Source organism: Neohortaea acidophila, assembly GCF_010093505.1.
Source record: "Neohortaea acidophila strain CBS 113389 unplaced genomic scaffold BDY17scaffold_2, whole genome shotgun sequence".
Classification (NCBI taxonomy): Eukaryota; Fungi; Ascomycota; class Dothideomycetes; order Mycosphaerellales; family Teratosphaeriaceae; genus Neohortaea; species Neohortaea acidophila.
Genome location: NW_022985511.1, coordinates 1,141,058 through 1,167,422, shown reverse-complemented (window position 1 = coordinate 1,167,422; position 26,365 = coordinate 1,141,058). Strand labels below are relative to the sequence as shown.

General features: G+C 57.1%; 14 protein-coding genes across 14 annotated transcripts; 8 read left to right on the top strand and 6 right to left on the bottom strand.

Annotated features, from left to right (window-relative positions):
- Nucleotides 1–209: 209 nt before the first annotated feature.
- BDY17DRAFT_307932 (uncharacterized protein) lies at nt 210–2,301 on the top strand (the record flags this gene model as incomplete). Its single annotated transcript, XM_033735155.1, has 7 exons — nt 210–487; nt 535–624; nt 678–906; nt 955–1,694; nt 1,743–1,786; nt 1,837–2,051; nt 2,104–2,301. The coding sequence occupies 7 exons, from the start codon at nt 210–212 to the stop codon at nt 2,299–2,301; spliced, it is 1,794 nt and encodes a 597-aa protein (XP_033593026.1).
- Nucleotides 2,302–2,766: 465 nt separating this feature from the next.
- BDY17DRAFT_246603 (phosphate transport protein MIR1) lies at nt 2,767–3,795 on the top strand (the record flags this gene model as incomplete). Its single annotated transcript, XM_033730735.1, has 2 exons — nt 2,767–2,877; nt 2,947–3,795. The coding sequence occupies 2 exons, from the start codon at nt 2,767–2,769 to the stop codon at nt 3,793–3,795; spliced, it is 960 nt and encodes a 319-aa protein (XP_033593025.1).
- Nucleotides 3,796–3,899: 104 nt separating this feature from the next.
- Nucleotides 3,900–5,012, bottom strand: BDY17DRAFT_291542 (PQ loop repeat-domain-containing protein). The gene has a single exon (XM_033732676.1). It carries the CDS (start codon nt 4,742–4,744, stop codon nt 3,935–3,937), a length of 810 nt encoding a protein of 269 aa, XP_033593024.1. The 5' UTR covers nt 4,745–5,012; the 3' UTR covers nt 3,900–3,934.
- A 2-nt stretch (nt 5,013–5,014) lies between these two features.
- On the top strand, nt 5,015–7,595 carry BDY17DRAFT_261730 (catalase-peroxidase). The gene is made up of 3 exons (XM_033731852.1): nt 5,015–5,206; nt 5,274–5,663; nt 5,722–7,595. The coding sequence occupies exons 1-3, from the start codon at nt 5,145–5,147 to the stop codon at nt 7,475–7,477; spliced, it is 2,208 nt and encodes a 735-aa protein (XP_033593023.1). The 5' UTR covers nt 5,015–5,144; the 3' UTR covers nt 7,478–7,595.
- BDY17DRAFT_291539 (SPOC like C-terminal domain-containing protein) lies at nt 7,596–9,952 on the bottom strand. The gene has a single exon (XM_033732675.1). The coding sequence runs from the start codon at nt 9,856–9,858 to the stop codon at nt 7,675–7,677; it is 2,184 nt and encodes a 727-aa protein (XP_033593022.1). The 5' UTR covers nt 9,859–9,952; the 3' UTR covers nt 7,596–7,674.
- Nucleotides 9,953–10,165: 213 nt separating this feature from the next.
- BDY17DRAFT_245102 (uncharacterized protein) lies at nt 10,166–10,792 on the top strand (the record flags this gene model as incomplete). The annotated part of the gene is made up of 2 exons (XM_033730603.1): nt 10,166–10,571; nt 10,629–10,792. The coding sequence occupies 2 exons, from the start codon at nt 10,166–10,168 to the stop codon at nt 10,790–10,792; spliced, it is 570 nt and encodes a 189-aa protein (XP_033593021.1).
- Nucleotides 10,793–11,010: 218 nt separating this feature from the next.
- On the bottom strand, nt 11,011–11,901 carry BDY17DRAFT_321240 (uncharacterized protein; the record flags this gene model as incomplete). Its single annotated transcript, XM_033736587.1, has 1 exon — nt 11,011–11,901. One exon carries the CDS (start codon nt 11,899–11,901, stop codon nt 11,011–11,013), a length of 891 nt encoding a protein of 296 aa, XP_033593020.1.
- A 242-nt stretch (nt 11,902–12,143) lies between these two features.
- On the top strand, nt 12,144–14,048 carry BDY17DRAFT_307926 (monooxygenase; the record flags this gene model as incomplete). Its single annotated transcript, XM_033735154.1, has 1 exon — nt 12,144–14,048. One exon carries the CDS (start codon nt 12,144–12,146, stop codon nt 14,046–14,048), a length of 1,905 nt encoding a protein of 634 aa, XP_033593019.1.
- A 14-nt stretch (nt 14,049–14,062) lies between these two features.
- Nucleotides 14,063–14,590, bottom strand: BDY17DRAFT_321238 (putative mediator of RNA polymerase II transcription subunit; the record flags this gene model as incomplete). The annotated part of the gene is made up of 3 exons (XM_033736586.1): nt 14,063–14,351; nt 14,407–14,503; nt 14,560–14,590. 3 exons carry the CDS (start codon nt 14,588–14,590, stop codon nt 14,063–14,065), a joined length of 417 nt encoding a protein of 138 aa, XP_033593018.1.
- Nucleotides 14,591–14,806: 216 nt separating this feature from the next.
- On the top strand, nt 14,807–16,649 carry BDY17DRAFT_331833 (PXA domain-containing protein; the record flags this gene model as incomplete). The annotated part of the gene is made up of 2 exons (XM_033737890.1): nt 14,807–15,269; nt 15,324–16,649. 2 exons carry the CDS (start codon nt 14,807–14,809, stop codon nt 16,184–16,186), a joined length of 1,326 nt encoding a protein of 441 aa, XP_033593017.1. The 3' UTR covers nt 16,187–16,649.
- A 2,467-nt stretch (nt 16,650–19,116) lies between these two features.
- On the top strand, nt 19,117–19,660 carry BDY17DRAFT_79189 (uncharacterized protein). Its single transcript, XM_033738710.1, has one exon. The coding sequence runs from the start codon at nt 19,244–19,246 to the stop codon at nt 19,520–19,522; it is 279 nt and encodes a 92-aa protein (XP_033593016.1). The 5' UTR covers nt 19,117–19,243; the 3' UTR covers nt 19,523–19,660.
- A 1,861-nt stretch (nt 19,661–21,521) lies between these two features.
- BDY17DRAFT_321235 (uncharacterized protein) lies at nt 21,522–22,319 on the bottom strand (the record flags this gene model as incomplete). Its single annotated transcript, XM_033736585.1, has 1 exon — nt 21,522–22,319. One exon carries the CDS (start codon nt 22,317–22,319, stop codon nt 21,522–21,524), a length of 798 nt encoding a protein of 265 aa, XP_033593015.1.
- Nucleotides 22,320–23,005: 686 nt separating this feature from the next.
- Nucleotides 23,006–23,881, top strand: BDY17DRAFT_246046 (cysteine dioxygenase; the record flags this gene model as incomplete). The annotated part of the gene is made up of 3 exons (XM_033730688.1): nt 23,006–23,314; nt 23,370–23,714; nt 23,774–23,881. The coding sequence occupies 3 exons, from the start codon at nt 23,006–23,008 to the stop codon at nt 23,879–23,881; spliced, it is 762 nt and encodes a 253-aa protein (XP_033593014.1).
- Nucleotides 23,882–24,207: 326 nt separating this feature from the next.
- BDY17DRAFT_315251 (uncharacterized protein) lies at nt 24,208–26,298 on the bottom strand (the record flags this gene model as incomplete). Its single annotated transcript, XM_033735894.1, has 1 exon — nt 24,208–26,298. One exon carries the CDS (start codon nt 26,296–26,298, stop codon nt 24,208–24,210), a length of 2,091 nt encoding a protein of 696 aa, XP_033593013.1.
- Between the last annotated feature and the right edge of the window lie 67 nt (nt 26,299–26,365).

Sequence of the window (26,365 nt, the reverse complement as noted above, 5' to 3'; positions counted from 1 at the left end):
TCTCTCGAGCAACAGGCCTGCCTCGCGACAACCGCCCTGCAGCTCCCCACGATTCCCATCCCTGCTTCTAACCCAGAATGGCGCGCGCAGTCGACGGCGAGCAGCACACGATTCGCTGGAATGGGCAAGGCGAGAAGCCACTGCTTTCAGCACGCCGCTCTAGATCCCGAGGCCCCATTTCGTGTTCCTGATAGCTTGTTGCATATACAATGCGCCCTCCCCCGGACGGTGTTGTCGGGAGAGACTTGCGGCCTCGTGGACCTCTCCGTCGATCGCGCACTGTTGACTCTTTCGCCGAGGAGTCTTCTATTCCCTTACTGACCACTCCCACCGACGAACGTGGCCCCGTACTCGATCACGAACGAGGCGCAGATACCAACGCGCCAAAAGTGAGTATGAAGTTCTTCGACAATCTCCGCGGCTGGGATAAGCCGAAGAGATATCGGTATTTCGTCCTGCTTGCACTGAGTCTGAGCGGTGATGGCTGGTATGTCATTGCGCCCCCTCTCTTGCTCCCATGTTCACTCTCCCCAGGTCATACGAAGCTGGCGTTATTGCCTCCATCTTCCAGCTTCCAGCTTGGATTGCACATGTCGGCTATCCGGGCCAACTTGCCCTTCCCAAGTGCGTTGAAGCCTCGAAACCCAAGTCCTGGGTCTGTACTGATGACATCTTAGCTGGCAGAACCAGTGGGTCGGACCTGTATATTCCCTGGGACAGCTTGTCGGTGGCCTGATTGCAGCATTCTTTCTGGACACGTTCGGTCGGAGAATGACTCTGGCCATCGGCGGGATATGCATGGAAGTCAGCACCGCCCTGCTGGTCTGGAGTCCGAATTTTGGCGTCATCATCACTGCACGAGTGCTTGAAGGGGTTTCAATCGGTTTCCTGTTGCTAGGATATCAGGTGTGGCGCCTGCGCAAACTCTGTTCAGTGCAGAGCTGATTTCTCTAGATCTATGCCGTCGAAGTGGCCGCGAAAGAGGATCGTGGCTTTGTGTCCAGCTTCTCGCTGATCACTGGCAACTTCTTCGGCTTCCTCGCCGCCGGAATCATCTACGGCATCAGCTACGACCAGACGAATGCCGGCTGGCGGACCGCCGTATCCATCACTTTCATCCCCGCCACCATCATGCTTGTCTCTCTCATCTGGATCCCTGAATCCCCGCGCTACCTATACTCCAAAGGCAAAGAGTTGGAATGCCGCAAAGTGCTCGCCAAGCTCTACGGCGGCACCATCGTCGGCGATGAGGTGCAGCTATCCGAACTCGCCGAGACGCAACACGACGCCATGATGGCCGCAATTGACTGGGATCAAAAGCACGGACAGGACAAATGGTCGGCGCTATGGAAGACCAAAGCAGGCCGGTATCGATCTTTCGTTGCCATCTCGAGCCAGTCCATGTGGGCTTGGAATGGGCAATCTGTCTTCACCTATTACTATACCAAAGTCTTCCGGGCGGCGGGCATCACCAACACACATGTGCAGTTTGGCATCTCGTCGGTGCAGAATGCGTCGTGGTGTATTGGTGGTATTGTGGGGGGTTACCTGCTGGATATCTGGGGTCGTCGGACGAATTACATGATTGCTCTTGGTCAGGCGTGTATTTGCTTGATCATTCAGGGTGCACTGACGCTGGGCATCTTTGATAAAGGTATCGTCAACCATGCGGCTGGCGCAGGCTTTGTCACGGTGTAAGGAGATTTGTCCGGCTCTTGAACTCATATGCTAACCTGGCCAAGTTATATCATCCAGTGGTTCCTCTGGGTAATGTTCTTCTCTCCAGGTAAGCATTCGCATCTATGCGTTCATAAGCAGTGTTGACATCCATGGCAGTGGTCAACCTGCTTCCCGCAGAAGTCTACTCCGCCGGCCTGAGAGCACGAGGATATGCAGTCGCTAACGTCGCCTCCATGGGGGTGGGATTTGCAACGCAGTACTCCGCCTTGCCCATGTACTACAGCATGCACGGCTGGACGTGGATTTTCTTCGCCGTGTGCATGCTCATCGCCTTCCTCGTCGTCTTCTTTTTTTACCCGGAAACTAAAGGAGTGCGTGTGTTCCAATTGATTGTGGCTGAGTTACGCTAATGTGACGGCACAGATTACTCTGGAAGAAGTCGAGATTGTCTTTGGCAGCGGCGCCGGTGTCTACGTTCGACAGGCTTTGGGACGACGTTCCAGCGTCCACGAAAGTGGTGATAGTGAGGATGGATTAGATGGTAATGCTGTTACGCTGAACGCCGTTCCCAAGGTCGTCAAGAGAGGTTTCCATGTGGAACATGCGGTGGAGGAGTTGTAGAGGAATGTGTAAGCAAGGCTATCCCGGACTTCCGCAGCAGTGTACGTACTGCGGGCTGTTGCATCAATTCGATGTTGCAAATGTATATAAAAGTCGATATCACACGAGGAGCACTCATATCTAAGAGCGCTTGTGACTGTGGCGCGGGCATTGACCATCGCAATGACGTTGACGCGCTGCATACAATCGACGTGGCTGACATTGCAGGGGTCGCGAAACTCAATGCGCGCGGCGGAAGGCTCGGAAGGCAACCGTCAGCCAAGAAACTTCAGCTCGCGAGCCTTCCCAACACCACCTTATCCCAACGACATCACTCCCCCCCTTCCTCCATAATCCGCACTGCATCCGCTCCAGAACTCTTTAAGAAGCTGCAGGGTGTGGGAGACCTCCACCGCCATCACCCGCCGCTTCTTCCCTTCCATTGCTGCAGCGTACGGATAGTCTTTGCCTTTGCCGCCCTACGTCATGGCCAGCTCCAAAGATTTGCCGGCCGGCAAGGTGACGCCCGACTTCACCCTCTCCGATTACTCCAAATTCTTCGGCGCTGGCGCGTTAGCAGCGACCTGCACACATGCCGTGAGTACATTCCGTCTTAATCTAACCAACTTCGCACAGCACCCATTGCTAACTTTCCCGGCCTCTTAGTCAGCCACTCCAATTGATGTGGTCAAGACTCGGATACAGGTCGATGATTCGCTCAAAGGCCAGAACATGCTCCGCGCCGCCCGCACCATCATCGCAGGCGAGGGCGCCGGTGCGCTACTGACTGGCTTCGGCCCCACAGCCGTCGGGTACCTCGTGCAGGGCGGAGGTAAATTCATGGGCTACGAGTTCTTCAAGAAGAAGTTCATCGACCTCGCCGGCAGCGAGGAGACGGCCATCAAATATCGCATGCCCATCTACCTGAGCGCCAGTGCAGCGGGAGAATTCTTCGCCGACGTGGCGCTATGTCCGCTGGAAGCGACGCGCATTCGCCTCGTCTCGCAGCGGGGCTACGCGAGCGGCTTGTTGCCCGGCTTCATGCGGTTGGCGAGGGAAGAGGGCTTCCGCGGCTTCTACTCGGGCTTTGTCCCGTTGATCTTCAAACAGATCCCGTATGCCGTCGGCCAGTTTTCCGTGCACGAGTTTGCGAACGAGGCTATTTTCCGCAGCATGGGCGCGGAGCGCAAAGCGCAGCTCTCACATTTGGAGTTGACGGGCGTGGAGCTCACATCGGGCATGGCGGCGGGTGTGGCGGCCGCGGTGCTCTCGCATCCCGCTGATACCCTCCTCAGCGCCATCAACAAGGGAGCGGGCGACAAGAGTCAATCGACGAGTGCGCGGATGTTTTCGCTGGCTAGAGAGTATGGGCCGAGGAGACTGATGTTTGCCGGTCTGGCGCCGAGGATTGTGATGACGGTTGGGCTTGTTGCTGGGCAGTTTGTCATTTACGCTCAGTGCAAGACGCTTGTTGGTGCGCCGCCGGGTATTGAGATTCATAAGGAGGAGGCGTAGGACGATTAGGCACCTTTGGGGGGGGCAGATGACTGCGAAAGGAATATGTATGGTAACGCTTGCATAGACTGGAGTTATGTACGAAGATTTGATGCATCAGAACATTTGCTCTCTCGACACAAGCACGAAACTAACCTAGCTATGCACCTGGCCGTCTGAACCTGATTTCATCTGTCTGCGACGGCGTGCGGAAGACCGAGGTCGACGATGGCATCTCGTGTAAAGTGATATGAGCATTTATTGTAGGGGCCTCCTCTCCTGCGCTTCGCTTTGACATGACCGCTCGAATCCATGGAAAGAAGCGGAGATAAGTCCCGCAGGCAAACACTCCAATCCACAAGACGAGCTCGAGGGCATACGTGACCAATGCCACGATCTGGAGCTTAGGCTCGAAGCATACTGACACGATAGAGGTGAGGTCGCCCAAGGCGTCGAGACCACAGAAGAGGAAGGAGACGCCCTCGACACTCTTCGTCTTCCAGATGGCGAGATACTGCTCCAACACACCCAGAGCGAGAAAGACAGCGGCGAGCACGGCCATTAATGTTGCAGGCCAATCGACCCCTCGCTTCACAGCAACGTCCACGGCGAAGACAAGACCAACCTCCACACCACCCATCAACGCAGCAACAGCCAGCGAGACACCAGCCGCCTTCCGCAGATTCCACTTGCGCTCATAATACTGGCATTGCGCCCAAGTGATCAAACTCAACGTCGTCAGAATCTGCGGCTGCAGTTGCAAGGCTACGTTGAAGCGCTGCACGATGTTGTACACGCCTAGCGGGATGCCTGCACACGCCCAACAGAGCATGAAGGTTGGCGAGAGGCCGGAGGCGGCATGGCGGCGGTGGTTGAGCAGGATTTGCGGGAGGAGTTGGATGGACCAGCAGACTGCGCCTAGGGTTCCGAAGACGTTGCTGAGGACGCTTGCCGTGTGGTCGGTGGGCATTAACAAAGTGTGGGTGGATAGGCTATAGATAGTCTAGAAACACGCAATCGATCGACCGTGACGACAATGCGAGGTCCAGAAGCGTGCACGTGCTTTGGACGAGGCAAGTCGGGCGAGCGAGGGTCCATCGCGACTTCTAGACGTTTCTCCTAGCCCTTCCTAATCGGGAAGTGTCGCAGCGAGGGTATGCCGGCAATGACCAATCACGGCCCCGCAAAGTCATCCTGACCCGCAGCTGCTCTGACGAGACGCCGAAGGAGGGGTCATGTTCGGGTGTTGTCGCAGCAGCTTCTTCTTCGTTGCAATAAATACTCCACGCCACCGAGCTTCTGCCTTTCACCTCCTCATCCTCTCATATCCTGACGTCCAACCTCTCACCCTTTGACGTACAATCTTCATCATGGCAGAGTGTCCCGTCAAGAACCACAACGTCGCCGGCCAAGGCACCCAGAACCAGGACTGGTAAGCCGGGATATCCCTGCAGGCATGAGTGGCGACAAGTCCATATCGCTAACACTCCTCCCCCCAGGTGGCCAAACGAGCTCAAGCTCAACATCCTGCGACAGCACGACGCCGGCAGCAACCCCCACGATGCCGACTTCAACTACGCCGCCGCCTTCAAGTCCATCGACTATGAGGGCCTCAAGAAAGATCTGCATGCCGTCATGACCGACTCGCAAGACTGGTGGCCTGCGGACTTTGGCCACTATGGTGGTCTCTTCATCCGAATGGCATGGCACAGCGCCGGCACCTACCGTCTCTACGATGGTCGTGGTGGCGGTGGCCAGGGACAACAGCGGTTTGCCCCGCTCAACTCCTGGCCCGACAACGGCAATCTCGACAAGGCTCGACGTCTGCTGTGGCCTGTGAAGCAGAAGTATGGAAACAAGATTTCTTGGGCTGACCTGTTCCTGTTGACGTACGTGTGCCATTCATCCCTCTCCAACCGAATCCTCTGAGACTGACCTCTTGTGCAGCGGCAATGTCGCCCTCGAGTCCATGGGCTTCAAGACCTACGGCTTCGCCGGTGGTCGCCCGGATACCTACCGCGCCGACGAGTCGACTTACTGGGGTGCCGAGACCACCTGGTTGACCGACGATGTTCGGTTCAACTCCACCGGTGTCGCAAAGAACACCGATGTCTACAACCGTGAGCTTGAGGAGCCATTGGGCGCCTCCGTCATGGGTCTGATCTACGTCAACCCCGAAGGCCCCAACGGCCAGCCCGACCCTGTGGCCTCTGGACGTGACATCCGTGACACCTTTGGCCGCATGGGCATGAACGACTACGAGACCGTCGCCCTCATCGCCGGTGGCCACGCCTTCGGCAAGACCCATGGCGCCGCCCCCGACTCCTACAACGGCCCGGAGCCAAATGCTGCCGATGTCGAGCAGATGGGCTTCGGCTGGAAGGGTGGCTACAAGTCTGGCAAGGGTGCCGACAGCATCACCAGCGGTCTCGAGGTGACCTGGTCTCCCGAGCCGACCAAGTGGACCAACAAGTACCTCGAATACCTTTTCCAGTTTGAGTGGGAATTGGAGAAGAGCCCTGCTGGCGCCAACCAGTTCGTGGCCAAGAACGCAGAGGCCACCATTCCTCACCCCACCGACCCCAGCAAGAAGCGCAAGCCGACCATGTTGGTGTCCGATCTTGCCCTGCGCTACGACAAGACCTACGAGCCGATTGCTCGCCACTTCAAGGACAACTTTGACGAGCTGACCCTCGCCTTCTCCAAGGCCTGGTTCAAGCTGCTCCACCGTGACATGGGTCCTCGTCCGCGATGGCTGGGTCCGGAGGTGCCGAAGGAGAGCTTCACCTGGGAAGACCCCATTCCCATCCCCGACGGCCCGCACATCGACGACAAGGATGCCGCCGAGCTCAAGAAGCAGATTTTGGCCACCGGCATCGACCCCGCCACTCTCATCTACACCGCGTGGTCTTCCGCCTCCACTTTCCGTGGTGGTGACAAGCGTGGTGGTGCCAACGGTGCTCACATCCGCCTCGAGCCGCAGAAGGGCTGGGAGGTCAGCGAGCCGAAGCAGCTTCAGGAAGTGCTCAGCGCGCTGGAGAAGATCCAGAGCGGCTTCACCAGCAAGAAGGTGTCCATTGCCGACTTGATCGTGCTCGGCGGTAACGCAGCCCTCGAGAAGGCCAGCGGCGTCGCCGTCCCCTTCACCGGCGGCCGTGGCGATGCTTCCCAAGAGTGGACCGAGATCGACAGCTTCAAGTACCTCAACCCCTACGCCGACGGCTTCCGCAACTACGGCCGCGGCACCTCGCGCGTCAAGACGGAGCAATTCCTCGTCGACAAGGCCGACCTCCTGACCCTCACGCCCGTCGAACTCACCGTCCTTGTCGGCGGCCTCCGCACCCTCAACGCCAACTACCAACGCTCCCAGCACGGCGTCCTCACCGCCACCCCGGGCAAGCTCAGCAACGACTTCTTCGTCAACCTGCTCGACATGAGCGTCGACTGGAAGGCCACCGACGACACCAAGGAGATTTTCGACGGCATCGACCGCAAGACTGGCTCGAAGAAGTGGTCCGCCACCCGCTTCGACTTGATTTTCGGCTCGCACCCTGAGCTCCGCGCTATTGCTGAGGTCTACGCTGGCGCTGACGGCAACGAGAAGTTCATCAAGGACTTTGTCAAGGCTTGGGACAAGGTGATGATGCTTGATCGCTATGATGTCCGTCTTGAGACTGGCAAGGGCGAGGTTGCTCGATTGTAAGGGAGATGACGATTGTAAGGGAGATGGGATAACAAAAGTATACGCGCCGTGACGGATCGGCTGTTTACTTAGCGGTTTTTATTTAGATGGTTGTAGAAATGCACCTTTGTGAACAAGTCTTTTGAATCTTCCGCAGGTATGGTAGACGTACACTCCCACAAACGCCCTCGCTAAGTCATGCTTTCATCGATCCTCCCTCACTTCACCAACATAAACTCCCGCGCCTCCTCATCCCCAACCTCACTCGCCCCCATCTCACTCTTCCGAATCAACCCCAGCCGATTCACCCGCACCTGATACCAGAAATCCTTCCTGTCCCCTCCCAGCTTCCCCTCCAGTACATCGCCCTTCAACGCCCGCAGCATCCCATTATACAATTCCGGCTGCTCGTAATCGAGAATCTCCTCCCTCATCACGCGCAGCGCCTCGATCGCCCGTCCGTACCCAGAATCACCCACCGAATGCCGCAACCAGTTGGAAATGATGGTTTGCAGCTGAATGCACGCTTCCTTAACTTCCGTGAGACTTTCGTCTTCGCTTGTCGCCAGGAGTTGTTTGAATTCAGGGATCGCGTTTTGCGGGTCGAGACGCTTTGTTGAGCGTTTGGGGTCGGCGGCTAGGAGGGCGGTGACGTCGAGTTCTGAGAGGGGTTTGTCTGCTTCGCCGTTGCGGCCTTTGCGGCCGAAGCGTTTTCCGCGCGCTTTGGGGGGGACTTTTTTCACTTCTGCTGCGGCGATGAGTTTGTTGAGGGTCGATTGGTTTTGGGAGATGAGTTGTTGCGGAGGGTGGGAGTATTTGATCAGGATCTCGCTGGTTGGAGGCGGGTCGGCGGTGGGGAAGATGGCGCGGTGTTTGATGACTTGGTTGATGCGGTGGAGCATGGGGGAGAAGGTTTCGTCCATGGGTGCGTATTCGACTTCCTGGCCGTCGGCGTCTTTGCCGAAGGTGGAAAGGTCCATGTTGTCGACGTAGGCGTCCATGGCGGTTTGGAGGTCGTTGTTGGGGAGGTTGCGGTGGAGGGTCAGTGTTTTGCCGCTTACGGTTACAACGCGGTCCAGGGGTGGGAATTTGTAGGAGCGCACGTCTTCTGCGAAGGGCAGTTCGATGTCGTACAGACATTCGAATTCCGGCTCGATGTTTGGTGCGAGTAACAACATTCGCGGCTCCTTGTTCTCTTTGACCACGAGTCGTGCAACGGCGTAGGAGTCGAGTTCGTAGAGTGCATGGATCAGAGCGGACAAGGCCATGGTTGATTTGCCATCACTCCGCTGTCCGATGATGAGACACGCCCGATCCATTTCCAAGTACCGTTCGTATCGAGCCCGATCCACGAACCCGACAATGTCCATGCTCGCCGTTGTTTCGTAAGTCGTCACATTCCGGTCGCTTTCTGATATGTGAACGGCTGTGCGCCCGTACTCGTATCCCTTGGAGAGCTCGTCGAATTCAACGTCTCGCTTTCCGCCGGGTGCTTCTTCATCTTCGACTTGATACGTGCGAGCACTTTTCACTGCCGCCAATCCATCGTCGCCATTCAACGTGGCGGATGAAGCATCGGTGGCTGCTTGTGAGGTGGTCATATCACCCCGAACCACAAATCGACTTGCTGTGGGCGGTTTGGCTTGCATGACTTTTGGGTATCTCTCGACGTTGATGGATAGCGCGGTGTCGAAAGTTTGGGGGTTGCCGAGTGTCAGAAGTCCTTTGTACGATGGCACTGGTCGAGTGCTCTTGACTCTGGGCATGCTCATTTCTTCGATGGCCTGAGCAAGAGTGCCGAATACACCGCCGCAGTCTTCACACAGCGTCCGGAGTACCTCTTCGTTCTCAGCTTTCGTTGCATCCTTCCCCTCCTCCTTGAATCCATACTCCAGATCGTCGAAATCGACTCCGAGAACGATGAGCTCAATGTTGTCGTCTTTGATCTTCTTCGTGATGGATGAAAGACCGTCTGCCTGCACAAACGCCCGTGCGTCGGTGATTAGCACAATCTTGCGAATATACTGCAGCTTCTTGCACGTCGTGGCAATCATCTGAATCGCAACGACGAGCGCACTGATCGCATCGCCGGTCTTTGTCCTGCTCACGACCAGATCCTTGCTGAGCTTCTTCAGATTCGGCATCAGAAGCTGACTCAATTCTTGAAAGACGGTGATGTGTTCGTAGTCCTCGTCGTGGCTCATGCTGTTGTCCGTGCCATCCGTTCTCAAGCCTACAACCCCGGCAAGAGTGGTTTTGCGACCAGTGGCGACGGTAGCGGTGATTTTGTCCCAGACGTACTCCAGCGCCCAGTCCAGGTTGGATTGCTTGCGGCCGTGAGCATGCTCGCCCATGCTGCGGCCGCAATCTACGATGTAGACGGTTGCTTCTTTTTGCGCCATGGTGACGGTGTGATGAAAGAGAGGTCGTTTCGTCAGCCCAGGGTTGTTCTTTTCAGCTTTTCCATGCTTGGTGAACCGCACAACTAGTGAATGTCGTTCGTCGATGGGGGCGTGAAGTTGCGCCACAGCTTTCAAGGCAGCAACCACGCGCCAAGACAATCGCCAACCTGACGCGGTCACGTGTAAATCATTACCGATGACATCTACACTTCACCACGGAAACCTTTCTTCATCTTCACATCCAGTTGATCGATATTTGTCGAAATATCATCCCATCCAATTCCGTTCAAGGAGAAAGTGGTACAAAATGCCTTCCCTTGCATCGATATCCGATCCCAATGCATACCACATCATCGCCTACGGCACTCTTCTCGGATCCAACATCTTCCAGTCCTTCTTCGCAGGCCCAATAGGTTACTCCTGCCTCCCGCGGCCTCAATTCGCAACTCTGCAAACGAAAATCACTCCGCCGTACTTTGCTCTCCAAACTGCACTGCCCGTCATACTGGCCGTCACCTGGCCCGGCATCAAGATTGTCGACTCTGCTGGGAAGCAGCTCGGGAGACGGGAGAGTGGTTGGCGGGGATTGTTGTTGGATCGACATCTGTGGACCGCTCTCACCCCCATTGCTGTCATGTTTGGCACGAGTGTGTTGAACCTTTTCGTTCTCGGACCTGCGACGACGCAAGTTATGAAGAAGAGGAAGCATCAAGGTATGATTCTGTCTAATCGGCCGACAACCTTGATTACGATACTGATTGGATACGCAGAAACGAAAGATGGCAAAAAGTCCTATGAGCCGGGCCCGAAGTCTACGGAGATGGAGCGCCTGAATACGACCTTTGCTTGGTTACATGGTGGGAGCGCGCTGTCTAATCTCGTTGGATTGGGTGCGATGCTATTCTATGGTGTTGTCCTCGCTGAGAAGGTATAGCTGCTGAGCAATCTGTTCCCTCAAACCCCCAGCGAGTAGGAGCCTGCATGGCAACATACAGCATGCTTCATTGGATAGACCGTATCATCATTTCCGTATTGCACGGCTTGGAGTACCGCATCATTGACAGTGCCATGAGGACGAGGCAGCATGATCATGATCTGAGCATGCAGTGCTTGACCCGTTCTTGATCATGCTGATATTGAGTCCCAGCTGGATCAAGCAGCGCCGTCTTCGGTGGTAGGGACATCGCCATGAGAATCCTTCATCCTCATCTCTGCCAACATCTCATTGACACTCTTCTCCTCTTTCATCGGTCTCGACGGCGCTTTCTCAATCTTGGGAGGTCCGCGTTCCTCCTCCGCCTTCTCATCCCGAGCAAGCTTCACAACGGCCCACCGATACTTCATACTCCTCTCCCACTCCTCCTTGCTTCGTTCTCCCAGAACCGTGTTGCCATTACGGTCCGTGAATGTCCACTTCTGCTTGAGCATCTTCACGACTGCGTCGCTGTGTGGCTCCAGCAGCTCGACTTTCTCCACTTTGAACCAGCCCTTGAATTGGAAGCCGGCGGTCCGCTGCTTTCCGACCACTTGCTTGAATACCGCAATGGATTGAGGGTTGTCCGTATTGTCATTGACAGGTGGTCCTTTAGTGATGTCGACCTGTGGTGTGTCTGTGTCGTTGTTCTCAGATGGTGCTTTGGTGACTTCGACACCGAGGTTCTCTGAATCGGTGACCCCTTCATTATCTGAACTGCATCTGGTCTCTACCTTCGGCAGGACTGCAGGAAGGAGGCCCAGACTCGATTTCGTGAAGATGATGTAGTCCGTTTCCCACCGGGGATTTGCTTGGTCAAAGAGAAGTATGTACGCCAAACGACCCGGGTTTGATCGTGAATCGTGCAGCGTCTTGGAATGATCGGCGGAGAACAGGGGTGAGTCTTCTTCGTCTTCTGGGTTTTCGGGCGCGGGCCAGAAGTAGTAGTGGATGTCGGTTTGATTTAGATTCACCCATGGCGGTCGTGTTTGAACGGGTGGAACATCGTTTGATTTTGCATCCCCGTGCTCCTTGTTGCGAAGATGCGGAGGCACGTAACGTCCCGCCATGACTCCGGATGTTCAAGTGGAGGGCTTGGGGGAAATGTTTGTGGAAAGATGCAGAGTGCAAACGGCGAGACGTCAAGGTTTATCGAAAGGTGACACAGCCTCCTGAGGCAGCCAGGCAGCAAGGCCGTTACTCAGCCTCGGAAGCCGCGGGCACTTCGATGCGAATGTCGCGTCCCCAGTTGAATTAAATTAGTCTCTACTTTACATAGCACCATGAATTGCTAGCAAGACCTCTACCAAACATGTCCTCTCCCCAAAATGTCGAGCGAACGTCCATCATCATCTGCGGCGGCGGCCCAACAGGCGCCATGCTCTCCGCCCAGCTCAGCCAACTCAGCATCCCCAACATCGTCCTCGAACGCGAGACCGCAATCATCACGGATCCGCGCGGCATCGCCCTAGACGAAGATGGCATCCGCGCCATCCAAAGCATCGGCATGCTGGACCGCATGTATTCGCGCATCGCGCATTGCCAGCAGGCGAGATTTATTGCCGGGGCTGGACATACGCTTCACAAGGAGCCGTTTTTGATGCTCGATGTGGCTTCTATTGGGTATAGTGGGCATGTGGGGTTTGTGTTTCATCGGCAGCCGGAGTTGGAGAGGGCCATTCGGGACGTTGTTGCGAAGTCGCCCTGTGCGGAGTTGAGACTTGGCTGTGAGGTGACGTCAATTGCTGAGAGCGAAGGCGAAGTGGTGGTGGATTACGTTGATTCTCACGGTGAGACGCGGACGCTCTCGGGCAGCTTCTTGGTGGGTGCAGATGGCAAGACGGGCTATGTGCGGAAGAAGTACCTGGAGCCCCGGGGGGTGGACTTGGAACGCTGCGAAGGTATAGACTACAACGAAACGTGGGTGGCACTGAATTGGCATATCCGGCTGCCCACGCCGCAAACTCATCCCGACTTCCCTCTGTGGTCGAAAGGGTACACGCCTGAACAGGTCTACGATGCCTTTTTCCCCAAGGACTTTCGCTTTCTCTGCAATCCTTCCCGGCCATCGGTCTGTGGACGCTTCGGGCTCGAGCGGGATCGGCTATGGCGTTTTGAGTTTGTGGTACAGCCGGGTGAGGATGCGCAGCAGATGGCGACGTATGAGTCCACGAGCAAGATCATCATGCCCTATCTCACGCACCACGGTTCGCGGTACGGGCTCCAGCAACGCTCCATCCAGTTCCCGACAGACTGCATCGAAACGCTCCGATCACGGCCAGTGAACTTCCAAGCTCGCTGCTGCAACAAATGGGCGCTCGGCCGTGTGATCCTCGCCGGTGACGCTGCGCATGTGTTTCCTCCCTTTGGCGGGCAGGGCATCGTATCGGGGTTCCGAGACAGCGCAGCATTGGCATGGCGATTGGCACACCTCCATCGCCATCCACATGCGGACCCTGAGAAGGTGTTGCAGACGTGGTATGAAGAGAGGAAGCAGCAGCTCACGCATTCGATTGCTGTGACGGTGCAGAATGGAGAATTCTTCAACAATAAGAGCATTCTGCACACCGTGATGCGTGACTGGGTGCTTTGGTCCATGCAGAAAGTGCCGTTTTTGCGGGAGAAGATTCAAGGCGGGAACCGTGTGCTACCACGGTATCGGCACGAGCCTGGCTTCATCTTTAGACCAGAGCTTGGGGGCGGCGTGCTCCTTCCGCAGGTCTACTGCCGCCGAATCGATGGCCGAGGAAGTGAAAAAGTCGAGTTTACGGACGACTTGTTCTTCAGCCAGTCGAATACCGGTTTGCTGCAGTGGATCGTGCTGTTGGATACCGTCCAAGAACTCGCTTTGGCCAGAGAAGACATATGCGCAGTGATCAAGTCGAATCATGATTTGGTGAGGGAAGACCAGGCGGTCTATCTGGTGCATTATATCAAAGCTGTCGGCGTTGCAGCTAACGACCTGATGCAAGACTGCATTGTTGCTCGGATAGCATCTGCTGCGGAGTTCGAGGCAGATCCAGTGGTGTCGAAGTGCAGTCCAACGACCAGGAACTATGATCCAATGCAGATCAAGAAGTCTTTACGACCACGGGCCAGGTACTTGCTAGTGCGCCGAGACAGATACGTCTATGCGGCATGCGTCGATCGGGAGGAACTGCGAAGAGCCGTGGTATCACTGCCGGAAGCTCTAGCATTTCCACAAGCCAGGTTGTGAAGGTTTTTGGCCGATCAACTCTCCACTTTCCCACCCGTAGCCTCCACCACTCTCTTCACGTCCTCCTTGATATCAGGGATCCCACTCGCCATCTCTCTTCCCAAGATGTCGCGGAAAGTGGCAAAGGCCTCACTGCGCCCCTTTTGCTGTTGATTGTATCGCATGACCAGCTCGACGAACTCGCGCGTGTAGATGTCCGGGTTGCGGGAGGCCTCGACGTATTGGATAATCTCGATGGGGAGATAGGTGGGTAGGCGGCGGGCGGTGTTGGTCACGAGGATGAGGTTTTGGAGGAGGGATTTGCTGGCGGGGCTTGTTAGAGAGGATTGTGAGAGGATGCAGGTGGGCGAGGGTGTACATTTCGGCCGCCATGGCCTGCTGTGTGTTGGGGCCATGGTAGTCGTGTGCTTGAGCGAGGAGCATGTAGAGGTTGGTGATGATTGCGCGGAGATGTGCTGTGGAGGCAGAATTAGCTGTTCAGTTTTTGATGTTGGTACTGAGAGGGTATTACCATCAGCATCTTCAATCGTTGCTGCAGCCATGACGAGGGATGATTGTGGAGAGCAAGGATGTGAAAGGAAGAGGAAGATGGCACGAGTGAGGTCGCATCTGAAGGTGTGGCGCGGGTGTGGCTTGTCGCGCTCCCTCCTCCATCCACCGCCTCGCGATGCCCGGTTGCCTTCACATATCCTCCACCATCGCGTCGCAAAGACACTCCAGCGTCTCGCGTCACGGGAAAATGAGTGGATTGCGTACAAATGGCCCCCGGTGACCCTCGGCCCCGGCCTCCGCGTCCTGCCAGCCGGATCGTGAAGCCGGGCGGAAACAATGGACCAAAGGCACGACAGGATACGCAGCAGCAACCTGGCGACAAAGACGCCGAGACGATTGCCTACATCAAGCGAGTCCTATGCTCCGACAAGACCCGCACGCCGACCCAGCGTGACCACTCGACCGCATCGACATCCCTGGACGAGCTGCTGCCGCCACTGACCAGCTCCAACGATGTCGACATCCAACTCTACGCCATCATTGCCGTCGTTCTCGATCAGTTCGTACAGAGCTGGTATCAGCGCATCACCGTCGATCACGATTTCATTGACGAGATTATCAATATCATCGCCCATTGCACCAGAGGCATTGAGCAACGCCTGAAACATCTCGACCTCCAGGAGCTCCTCTTGGACGAACTCCCCGCGCTATTCTGCGCCCACATCGAAGGTCAGGCATTTGACGGGTTAAAAACAATTCCAAATATCTAACAATCTCTTGCAGCTTTCACCATCGCACTAAACGCCTGCTCAGATGACAGGCCGTCCAGCGATGCCCGTCACATCTTTCATTCCCTTCGCCCCAACCCAGCACTGACGCCACCACCCGACAACCCTACGGACGCGGCCAAACAGCAAGAGAATGAAAGCGCCTGGGCGCAACTTCTCGTGTCGCGCATCTTACCATTGGTCCTTCCCCCAGAGGACCTGCAGAATCCCTGTCTGCATGTCCTAGTATCTGAGGTCTTCTCACAGATCATCCTCTGCAATGCCGTCTTGGGAAGAGGCAGTGAGGCTTGGGTGATTTGGGAAGGTGTCACCAAGCTCATCAAATCACTCACGCAGCCCTCCGTTCCTTCGCCCGAGGCACAAGTCGCACAGCCCGTGGATCGCCTTCAGCAATTTGGACTCCTTTCTTCTGCAGAGAATATCACTATTGCAACTCAACAAGCTCGAGAACCTCGCCGCATCGATAACGTGGCGCGAGCCTTCTGGTCAGTGCTGCAGACCCTTTCCCTGGGTTGGTTGATCCTGCGCGCCGTCATAGATGCTCTCATGCACGACTCCTCGATTCCCCCACGCTCCATTCGCCGCCCGGAAGCTCACCCAACGAACAAACTTTCTCTAGCCGCCAGCTACGATGATGCACATCGCGATCCGAGCCTGCAACCGTCCCTTAATTCCAACGGCCGAGCCGATGATGACAAGCCGGCCGTGGTGGAGATGCGCGTGTGGACGTGTGTCGCGAAGTTGGCCGCGCTCGAGCGCCGCATGCCCTGGCTGCATGGCCTTGTCTCACTTTTGCAATGGCTTGTGTTGAATGGCCCGGGCAAGGTGTGCAGGCTGGATGGTGCCCTGGACAGGTGAGTTGATTGGTGCGTTTTCCTTCTTTGTCCTCTTCTCCGCTTTCATGTGCAAAATGCGCCACCACTCGACGAACGCGTTCCATTGACGGGACTCTGGGTTGCCCATGGTCTGGACGCAGTTCCGCTGCCCAACGATCGGAGAAGTGCAGGTCTCCATCATCAGGTGATGTTTGTGCCTTCCGCTTCGCCAGTCTGCCCTGCCGGAAGAGACGACTTGCAGCAGCGCAATCAAAGCCTTCCACCACTCCAACAAAGTCGCCACCTCACTGGACGCCGATCCAACCAACCACAAGCCCTGGTCTGCCGGTTTCAGCCCGAGCTGTCAAGCTAGCCAAAAAAGCGGGGGTATGCTTGCTCGCCTGCAGAGCCTGCTTGCTTGCCTTCTGCATGCAGCCCGCACAACATAGCATCTGACATCAAATCAGACTAGAGCATGCACGGGAGCGGGCAGCGGCCTCGGACCTTGCGGGCTGGCTCGCGCGGGGCTACGGGCAACAGTGGCTACTTGCATTGACTTTGAATAGTCGCGCTGCCCGACGAAACTCTGACGCCCTCGATCGTGGCCTTGTTGCGAGTACCTACCCTAGGGCTCTTGATTTTGCGCACCGAGTCTGGCCGCTCGATTCAGATTGCAGTCCGAGGATGCATATTGCCTGACGACCTGGCTGGAACGTTCCGATTGAGCAATCTCGATTCAAATGCGGCCCCCACGGCACCATCAGAAAACGAGCCGGCCGCGCTCCTTGATTCGATGCAAAGCACACTTCCCTGCCATCTTCCCCTCCTTTCCCACCTATCATCGACTTTCGTTCTTTCTCATCCTGCAGCTTCAAGGAAATGACAGCCTACTGACCCTTCCCCCGCAACGGCAGACTCCTCTCCTCCAAAGTCGCCGCAACCCTCCACAACCCGACCCTGCTCCCCCGCCTCCTGAGCACCACCCGAAGCGCCCTCTTCCCCAACAACGCCCTGGCCTCCGCGCGCCAACCGCCCGCAACCGCCGAGGAGTTGCAGCTCATCAAGCGCGAGTGCGCGGAGACCATCCTCGCTGCTCTGCCGCCTTTCGTTAGAAGTAGATTCTTCGCGACGAGCGACGTGCTGGCTATGAGGGGCGATGTGGAGCGCTCGCTGGACTTGTTTGCCCATGCGTATGTGAATAAGCATTTGCTCGTGGGTGTTTTGGGATTGGTGGTTGTTCGCGCATTCCCCGAGTTGGGGGAGGATGTAGAAGTGTAGGAGAAGTATTGCATTGATGAAATCTCCTTCATCAATACGTCCAGTGAAAGAAATGCATGACCTAAGTAGCAGAAGAAAAAGAACAGCATCGTCCGTCACAGCAGATACACGTACAGCTGCTCGCAATGCAAAGACAAAGAGCCGAAATGGTCGTGAGAGTACACACCGCAACGAAGCCAAGAAAATCCCACAAACGCCAGCGTGCCGCCCATGAAACTGTCCTTGACAGCAAAAGCATTCCACGAGTCCTGACCCTGCTTTGCAGCAATTCCATCTTGATATCTCTCTTTTGCCCTCCTTCCATCCAGGGGATGGCGAGAGTCGCACAGCGTCCAGCTGTGACTTTGTGGTTGTTCATCTTAGTCCCAATGATCCAATTCCAGAAAACAAAAGTAGCGCATGGAATGAGCAATCGATGCTGAGTGAAAAGAGAAGAAGCGAAGGAGTGACGCGTCGCGTCATGTGCGTGGAAGTTAAATCAATCAACTCTCGCTCCTCGCACGCAAGGTGAGCTTGTTCATGACATTCGCCATCGTCATCCCCTCCTCCAGACTCACAAACCCGTCCGGCTGCGTGTGAAGGAAGCTGATGACGAACTCGAGCGCCCGGCGCGCGTCTTCGGGAGTCGCGACGGGGTGCATGTAGGAGGCGGCGGACGAGGCGGACGACGTGGATACCGCGGGCGTGAGGTCGCCTCTCATCTCTAGGATGTGCGGCGGCAGGGGAGGCGGGCCCATGGTGTCGGAGGGGCTGACGGTCTGCGGGATCAGGCGCTCTTCGCTGCTCATGCTGGTGAGGTTGGCGTTGAGGCTGCCGAGTGGGTCGGGCGACTCCTCCATGGGCGAGTCTAGCATTGCGGCGGGCGCGTATTTGGGGGTGGGCATGTCGGCCATGGAGAGGTACTGGTCTATCAGGAGGGGGAAGGTCTGGCTGCGCGGTCGCGGCGCGTTCGGTGACATTGTCGTTGGTGGGATGTGTCGGGCGGTCAGCGGTGGTAGTGGGATGAAGGGGCCCGGAGCCGTGCCGGAGTCCGGGGTGAAGAAGGGTGAGGTGGGGCTCAGTGGAAGTGGAGAGAAGGAAGAGGGAGCGGTGTCGTTGAAGGCGCTGTTGAGGGACGTCGAGCTCTGCGTGTGGAAGGCCGCAAGCCGGGCATTGAAGTCGTCGTAGTCGTCGGGGTCTTCCTGCTTCAGGGACTCGAGGCTCTCGGCGCTGTGTAGAGGCTGAGGCGACAGTACGGGCGATACAGGAGAGGTCCCACTCGGCGTCTGGGTTGAAGATGGGGCGGTCGACATTCCTTCGCTGTCGTCCGGAGCGAGCGATCCCTTTCGAGATCGAGCGCCCATCAGATTGTGTCTCAGCTTGAACTTGCCAATCCAGTTGGAAGATGTGGTGTAGTGGTTCTCTGGGTTGAGTGCCGTACTCGAGAATGCGCGCGCCTTTTCGCGGATGAGGTCGTCCGTCAACGGTAGCCCCCTTCGTGCCTAGACGTCTTTCTCAGCCGCTGTTGAACCATCGAAAGCTGAACGACGCGTACCTGTTTTGTTGCCCAGACTGCCAATGTCCTCTCGATGTCAGGTGACTTGCCCTTGACGCGCTTGATGGGAGACCTGCGCCCCTCGTCTGGAATAAGGTATTTGTCCTTTTGTCGCAAGACCTTCGACACGGTGCTACAACATGTCAGCATTGGGGGGTGTTGTTGCTCTGATGGCTTGGTCGTACCTTCGCTCGACGCCAAAGATGACTGCCTCACTGTCAGCAACCATTGCAATGTGATGCAGAGCAAGCAACACTCACGTCCAATGTCGGTCTGCTTCATCGCGGGATGCTCCTCGGCATATTGACTTATGCGCCTCCGATCGCTGTCGGTCAAAGTCTTGCGAGGAGTGGAGCCCGACTTGGTGGACGTTGCCGAGACGGGAGTGTGGAGTGGACCAGCGGACTGAGGTTGGACTTGCTGCACGGGCGGTGCGACCAACGGCATATACGACGATGCTGTACCTGGATGCGACTGATTGCTGAGCATCGAGGGCCATTGCGGCATGATCAACGGTTGAAGTTGCGGGTGCGCCATGCGCTGGTGTTGAACGCTTGGTTGAAATGAACTCGGCTCCATGGGGAGCTGTTGGTGTTGCTGGTACTGATGCGATGGGTAATGATGCGCGGCGCCGCCGTCAAAGGTGAAGTTCGAATACTCTTGCGCCGGGGTGCCGTGATGCGAGCGGGGATAGATGGGTTGCTGGGACTTGCCCCACCCGGACAGCGGAGCGGAGTGAAGACTCGAGCGGCGCTCGTCGTCGGCCATGATGACGGCGGTCATCCAACCCACGGGCTAGACGCCAGCCAGGCGCCGTGGGTCAGCGACGTGCAGCTAGAAGTCTACAAGCGCTGTGCAACCCGCCGTGGCTTGCCGAATTGAGGGCGGCAAGCCCGCGCGTGCAGCGAGCGTGGAAGCCAGGAGCGGCAGAGGGAGATGGAGAGAGAGCATGCGAGCAATGTTGCATCCCAGATGAATCGAGGGGTGTGCTGCCACGGGGGGCATGCGGGGAGAAGAGGGGAAGAAAAGAGACAGACGGACAAGAGACAAACGCAGCGAGATTGAAGGACCGGGAGGGATACGGCTAGATGTAGCTGCTTGTAACTGCAATGCTCCTCTCCCGCTCGGTACATCCTTAGTGGAGTGGGGGGCAGGCGGAGGCTAGTCTTTGACAGTACGGCATCGGGGCGGCGCGCCGGGGAGGGAGCCCTTCCCCATCGGCCCCGAGCCTTAATCGACAGTTGGCCGGATTCCGCGTTGCTTGATTGAGACATGGGTGGCCCCTGCGATGTCGAGGAGTCAGACATCTCGTCTTCGAACACGAGGTACGTCCAGCCAGTGAACGCCACGGGCCGCGGTCTGACGGCCAGGATAAGTGCATTGTCTTGATTGCCCGTCCAGGCTGGGGCAGCTGCTTTAGTCACCCGCCGCCGCCCAATGGCTCGGAGGGCAAGGACAGATGGATGGGCAGGAAGATGCGGGCGCCCGAGCAGCGAGGTTGTTTGACGAATGGGACGTGCTCCCGATAGACAGGCGTAGCTCGGCGGACTAAGCATTTTCGGCAGGTCCTAGCCCAACTCCAAGCCCCACCTGCCGCCACCAACCTCGCTCCCCGCCAGTCAAGCGGGAGATGAGCAACCTCTGACGTATCATTTGAGGATCGAGCAGTCCAAGCAATCAACGCGCGCCCAAGTCAGGAAGCTCACTGATCAAAGCTCCTCTCTGCTTTCGGCCAACCCAAACACGCCTTCGTGTGCTTCGGGGGGAGTCACCACGCTTTCTCCGCCTGTCGTCCAACTGTTTCCACCATGTGTCCGGAAATATCTCGGAGGCCATTGTTCGTGGCCATTGGTACGTTAACAGCGATGATCGACGACAATCCACGATCTTCAGACGTCCAGGTGGATCTGGACGTGCAAGGTTCAGTCAGGTACGGTCTACGGCTTCTCCAGCCGCCCGCCAGGTCCCACCTTGGCGGAAAGGGGCGAGGCAGCGCGCTGCCATTGGAGAAGCTCCTACCAATCACCTCCTGTTGAGCATGGGAAATGCAGGTCGGCCACAGGCGAGCCGTGCGCCCCAACGGCCGGGAGGATGTAGCAACCAGGCTGATTGGCCCCACTCATGAGGCTTGAAGTCGAGTCTCGATCTGGCAGGAAAAGGTGGGAAACGCATGCATGAAGCGTACATCGTGAGACGCTCGAGTGAAGCTTGTTATTGCGCGAGCGGATGCCTGATGCAATGCGCATTCATGCAACTCGAACGGGCGTGCATTGAACTTGGTATTTACTCGCATGAGAATACGGGGGAAGCGACCTTCTGTGATGTGTTTCATGGCATCTCCGTGGACTGCGTCTTATGTTCACCGCGCATTTGCCGCTTCTGGCGAGCTGCAGATGGTGTCATTCATGGCGATGCTGCTCGCTTGCGCAGGGATTCACTGCTGCGAACATCCACAAGAACGCAGAACTTGCTTCGTGGCAGAAGCTGCGTGTCACTAGTTGGTCTTCGAGGTGGTAGCGTCGAGGTTGTCTTCGTATAGTGATCGTAAGTATCAATCGTGAGGTCGTCATTCAAAGAAGCCGCCGTCGCTGTCGGCATCGTCCTCTCCATCAATCTCACGGCGTCCAGTAGTAGCACCGGAGATCTCGGCGGGTCTTGTCACACTCGCCTGAGCAGGATCGGGCAGCGTGCTGGTAGAGTTGGATGAGTCGCCTTGTGTAAGCCTGCCATTGCGCAAGTCGTCCAGCGTTCCGGCAGCCATGCATTGCCGCACCATCTGCCACATCTCGGCATCGCCCTGCCGCTCAACATCTTCCTTGCCATCCTCAACCTCATCTTCCTCCTCCTCCGCACCATCACCGTCTTTCTGCTTCTTTCGGGGGAACAGCGAGACATAGTGCTGCTCCAGCGGATAGTAGATCGCATAGTTGATTTCGACCTCCGCATCGTCCACCGCCCTCGCAAGCTCATCCCGCCGCTCATCACCATCCTCACACGCCCGCAACGCCTTCTTCGCACGCTTCAGCCTCCTCGTAGCCTTTTGCCGCTCGAAGAAGCGAATCTTGTGATACCGCCCAATCATCTCACTCCTCTTCTTCGCCCGCTCCACCTTTTGCAAAGCATGCTCGGCAGTCTGCAACGCGCGCTCCTTCTCCACCCTCACGGTCGCAGGCATGGAGTCACGGCGCTGGAGAAGGCGCTTCAACGAGCGGATCTCGGACTTGAGGTCGTTGGTGGCATGGGCCTTTTTGAAGGATTTCGTGCCGGCGTGCTCCTCGGGTCTTTTGCGTTTTCGACGTCGCTCCACAGGCACTTGGTCCTGTCGGGAGGGATGCACGCGAGGTGCGGCGGTGCGCGCGGCCATGGTGTGTGTGTGCGCGGAGGTGTGGTTGTTGCTGGAAAATAAATTCGTAAAGACATCGGGTCGACTTGCCGACGGTGTTGGTGCCTGAATGGATGCCTTATCCAACGCGAATGCGGCTTAGCGGCTGGCCGCGGCTGATGGCGCGGAGTCGGCGACCACAACCCTCTCTCTCTCTTCCTCTTCCCAGCCGCGTCCTCGCGTAACCAAAGCACGCAACCACGACACTTCTAAATCCGGCGTTCCTTCCGGGAAGCGAAGCCGCAAGCATCGCTTGCACGCTCGCAAGGCAATCTGTCGTTCACACGCAATCATCCGATGCGATAGCGACAGCCACATTCCTCCGCGCCGCCAGCTAATCGCGCCCCGCGTCGATTGCGCTATCAATTTCCTTCGGCGACGTCCCGACCATCCACGCTGTCGGCGACGTTGGCCCCCCTACACGTCGCCGACCTGAGCATTGCCCGCCCTCTCACAACGCGCGTAATGTAATGGCGCTGCGTGGGATGGAACGCGCTGCGCTCGTGCCAGCCATGTGATGTTGTCGCTGATGGTAAGGGTGCGTGTCCTTTCTTTGATCTCGCGTTCTTCGCTCTTTGTTCTGCTATTTCGCTCGCGTGTCGCTATATCAACTCTTGTGCTACAAGGCTCTCATTCCTCTTCAATTCCGTCGTGTGGCATAATTCATGATGGCTGCCGCGCTCTCCAACAAATACCTCCTTCCCACCCCCACCGAGGAAAAGCCCGCGTCTCTCCACGACTCCGCCCGCGGCTCCCCCGAACCTCGAGACGGCTTCCAACAACTCATCAACGATGTCAACGTGATCCTCGGCCCGTGCAACGGCATCGACAGCGCTGGCGTCGATGTCGGCGAGCTCAAATTCGTCCTTCGTGACTACAAGTCGTGCGAGGGCGAGTGGGAGAAGTATGCCTTTGCCGATTACAGTCGGGCATACACTCGTAACCTCGTCGACAGGGGAAATGGAAAGTGCAATATGGTGTGTATCCCCTTGATCCCTCGTCGCGCACACCCATGCTAACCAAGACGCACAGCTCCTCCTCGTCTGGACACCCGGCAAAGGCTCTCCCATCCACGACCACGCAAACGCGCACTGCGTCATGAAGATCCTCAAAGGCCGCCTGCGCGAAACCATCTACGCCTGGCCCTGCGAAAGCTCCAACAACCCCAGCTCCTGCAAAGCCCACCCCTCCTCCCTCTACCCCAGCACAGAACACACGTGCTCCCCCGCCGGCGGCATGGGGCCGTCGTCGCTACAACTCGTGCGAGACACCACTTACCACCCGGAGCAAGTGACGTACATGAGCGATCGGTTGGGGTTGCATCGCGTGGAGAATCCGAGCGATAGTGAGGTTGCGGTGTCGTTGCATTTGTATACTGTTTGTCTTCCTGCATCTTTGCCTTGCTTTATACCTTATGCTAATCGTGTACGCTGCAGCCTCCCAATGCAGCGAAGCATGGCTGCCACATCTTCGACGAGACGACGGGCAAGAAGAGTCATGTGGCTCAATGCCACTTCTACTCTGAGCTGGGCGTGAAGATGTGAGGACGCATTTGGATTTGATTTGGGTCTTCTACTTGGAAGCGTTCTAGCGTTGGCGCTGTGTAATCCTGTAACTGGGATATCTTCACATTGGGAGGTTGGGTTGGATAGGGTCCTTTGGGTGATCACATTCTGGGGCATTAATTTGGAGCGAGAGGGCGAGTCTGCCCAAAGATTCAATTTTGAGCACATGTGAGCCTGTGTAGCTTGCACAACGTAATTCCAGAGCGAATTTGCAGCAGACACCTATGAATTCGCGTAGGTCATCACCTGATCTACTTACGCTATCGATACCACCATATCGACTAGGCCATCCACACGCCCCACCCTCACCTCCCCGAAGGCCGGCCGACCAACCCATTACTCTCCACGCCCTTCTTCAGCCTCTTCCTGCAATCCGGACAATACCACTTCGTGCGTCGAGGCGGCAGATCCTGCAGTCCCACACAGCTCAGATGAAACCACTCCTTCTCGCAATTCTCCTCGTTGTCACACGCAATCATCGTGCCCCACGACACATCGCCGCAAATACAGTAGCGCGGCTCGTCGGGGTCAATGTACTCCTCTGTAACCGGCTCGGGGAGCAGAGTATTCGCTGCTGTTGCTGCTTTCGAAACTGCTGTAGAGCCCTTCTTGTGCGGGGCGGCTTTGCGCTTCGAGACGCCGACTTTGGCGCTCTCCGCGTCGGCGGTGGTGAGGATGCCCGGCGCAGGTCGGCGATTTCGTCGCCCACTTTTGTTCGCGGTTGCGATGCGAGGTGAGGTCAGATTGCCATTCGGGAGGCTGGCAATGCTGGCTCTTCTCAGCGCTGCTCGCCGGTTGGGCGGCTCCTCTGACACGGCTTTGCTTGCTTTGAGGACGAGGGTTGGTCGACTTTTCGATATCGGTGGCGTTGTTACGCGGCGGTTGCGAGATGAGGAAGGCTTTGTTGGTGAGGATGCGGAGGCGCCGGGAGGTGCGAGCGGCACTTTCGACGCGTTCAGTTTGAGTCGTTTGGGTGCTGGCCCGGCTTTGGTGAGAGGGTCGGGTGTTTCTGCTGCCATGGCGGTGCCCGTGGTCAAGGGAGTGCTCTCTCGTTTGCGTTTCTTGCCATCCTTGTTGCCAACTTTCCCCTCAGCCACCTCAATCCCCTGCTCGCGTGCGATTTGCGCCTTCAGCTCTTGCTCCTCTTGCAAGCGCTGGTCCTCCAGCATGCGTTGTCTCTTCAACTTCTTCGCCTCGTTCAGCCTCATTCCACGGTTGATGAGCTCCTGATCGGCATCATCGCCTCCATCGTCCATGTACAATTGATCGTTGCCCAGGATAGCATTTATTTGTGCGCTTTCTTCTCCAGAAATGAGGACCTTGGTAGGATCGGGCTCGTGCTCATCCACAAATGCCGGCCCGCCTTCTTCTTCACTCTTCCTAGCTGCCTCTCTCCCAGCAACTCCACGCCCGAGGTTCTTCAGCTCTCGCCTGACCATAGTCTGCGAAGGTACCCAGATGGCATTCTTCTTCATCCTCTTTCGCAGCTTCGCCATTTCCCACTCCGTCAGCTTCATCCACGGGAGCCATTTGCTGCCTTTGGGTGCATCATCGGGAGGTTGCGTGAGGGCAAGGAGGGCGTTGGACGTGCTGATACCGGCGACGGCGGAGTGAGCATTTGTGCCCGGTTGGCCAGGTGCCCGCGGTCCTCTCGGCTTCGGTGTCTTTCGGTCCTTTTCAGACGACTTGGGAACTTTGGGAGTGCGTGATCGTGGGCGTGGAGTAGCCTTCTTGTCGAGCAATGGTGGCTCTTCCAGAGGCGGTGAATGCCGTGGCGAGGTCCAGTCGGATATACTCTCCGCCGGTGCGTTTGGATCAGGCGGAGGAAGTACCTCACCCGGAACCATGACCTTGCGCCCGCGGAGTTTGGTAGCTGCCTTGTCCTGAAGCTTCCTCGATTCTGGCTTGATGTCATCTCCCCGTGTGCTCATGCGACGCTCTCGCTTCAAGTTGGGTGAGGTGAGTGCAGACTGCTCGGGCGTAGGGTCTCGCGAAGGCGGCATAGGCTGTGCCTTCAACCTCTCAATCACCACATCCAACCTCCTGCTCTCCCGCTCGCACGTATCATCCAGCCTGCCCGCCTCCTCCACCGCCATCCTGCACGCCCGCTCCGCTTCCTCCAGGGCATAGCTGATGTCTCTCCGCAGCTGCACGGGGTCTGGCTTACCGTTTTCAATCGACGGCAAGATGCTGTATTGCGTGGCATACTCGTGCACTTTGCCAATCTTGCGTTCGGCATGCTCGCGCTGGCTTGCAATCAGAGCGAGCGCGCGCGTGAATTGCGAGGGGAAGTGCTCGGTGTAGGTGAGGAAGTCGGAGAGGGTGGCCTGGATGTCGGGGTCGGTGGGTGCTTGGCGGCTGAGGGAGCGGAAGTCTGGCGCGAGTGAGGCTGCCATATTGCCGCGGTCCCTCTCAGGTAATCAAAATGATGCGCATCATTCGAAGAGTACAAAGAGGCCTCTT

Coding starts and splice junctions, on each gene's coding strand:
- BDY17DRAFT_291542 (XM_033732676.1), bottom strand. CDS start 4,744: ATGCCCACCGACCACACGGCAAGCGTCCTCAGCAACGTCTTCGGAACC.
- BDY17DRAFT_261730 (XM_033731852.1), top strand. CDS start 5,145: ATGGCAGAGTGTCCCGTCAAGAACCACAACGTCGCCGGCCAAGGCACC. Junction 5,207..5,273: donor GGCACCCAGAACCAGGACTG/GTAAGCCGGGAT, acceptor TCCTCCCCCCAG/GTGGCCAAACGAGCTCAAGC. Junction 5,664..5,721: donor GCTGACCTGTTCCTGTTGAC/GTACGTGTGCCA, acceptor CCTCTTGTGCAG/CGGCAATGTCGCCCTCGAGT.
- BDY17DRAFT_291539 (XM_033732675.1), bottom strand. CDS start 9,858: ATGGCGCAAAAAGAAGCAACCGTCTACATCGTAGATTGCGGCCGCAGC.
- BDY17DRAFT_79189 (XM_033738710.1), top strand. CDS start 19,244: ATGCTCCTCGGCATATTGACTTATGCGCCTCCGATCGCTGTCGGTCAA.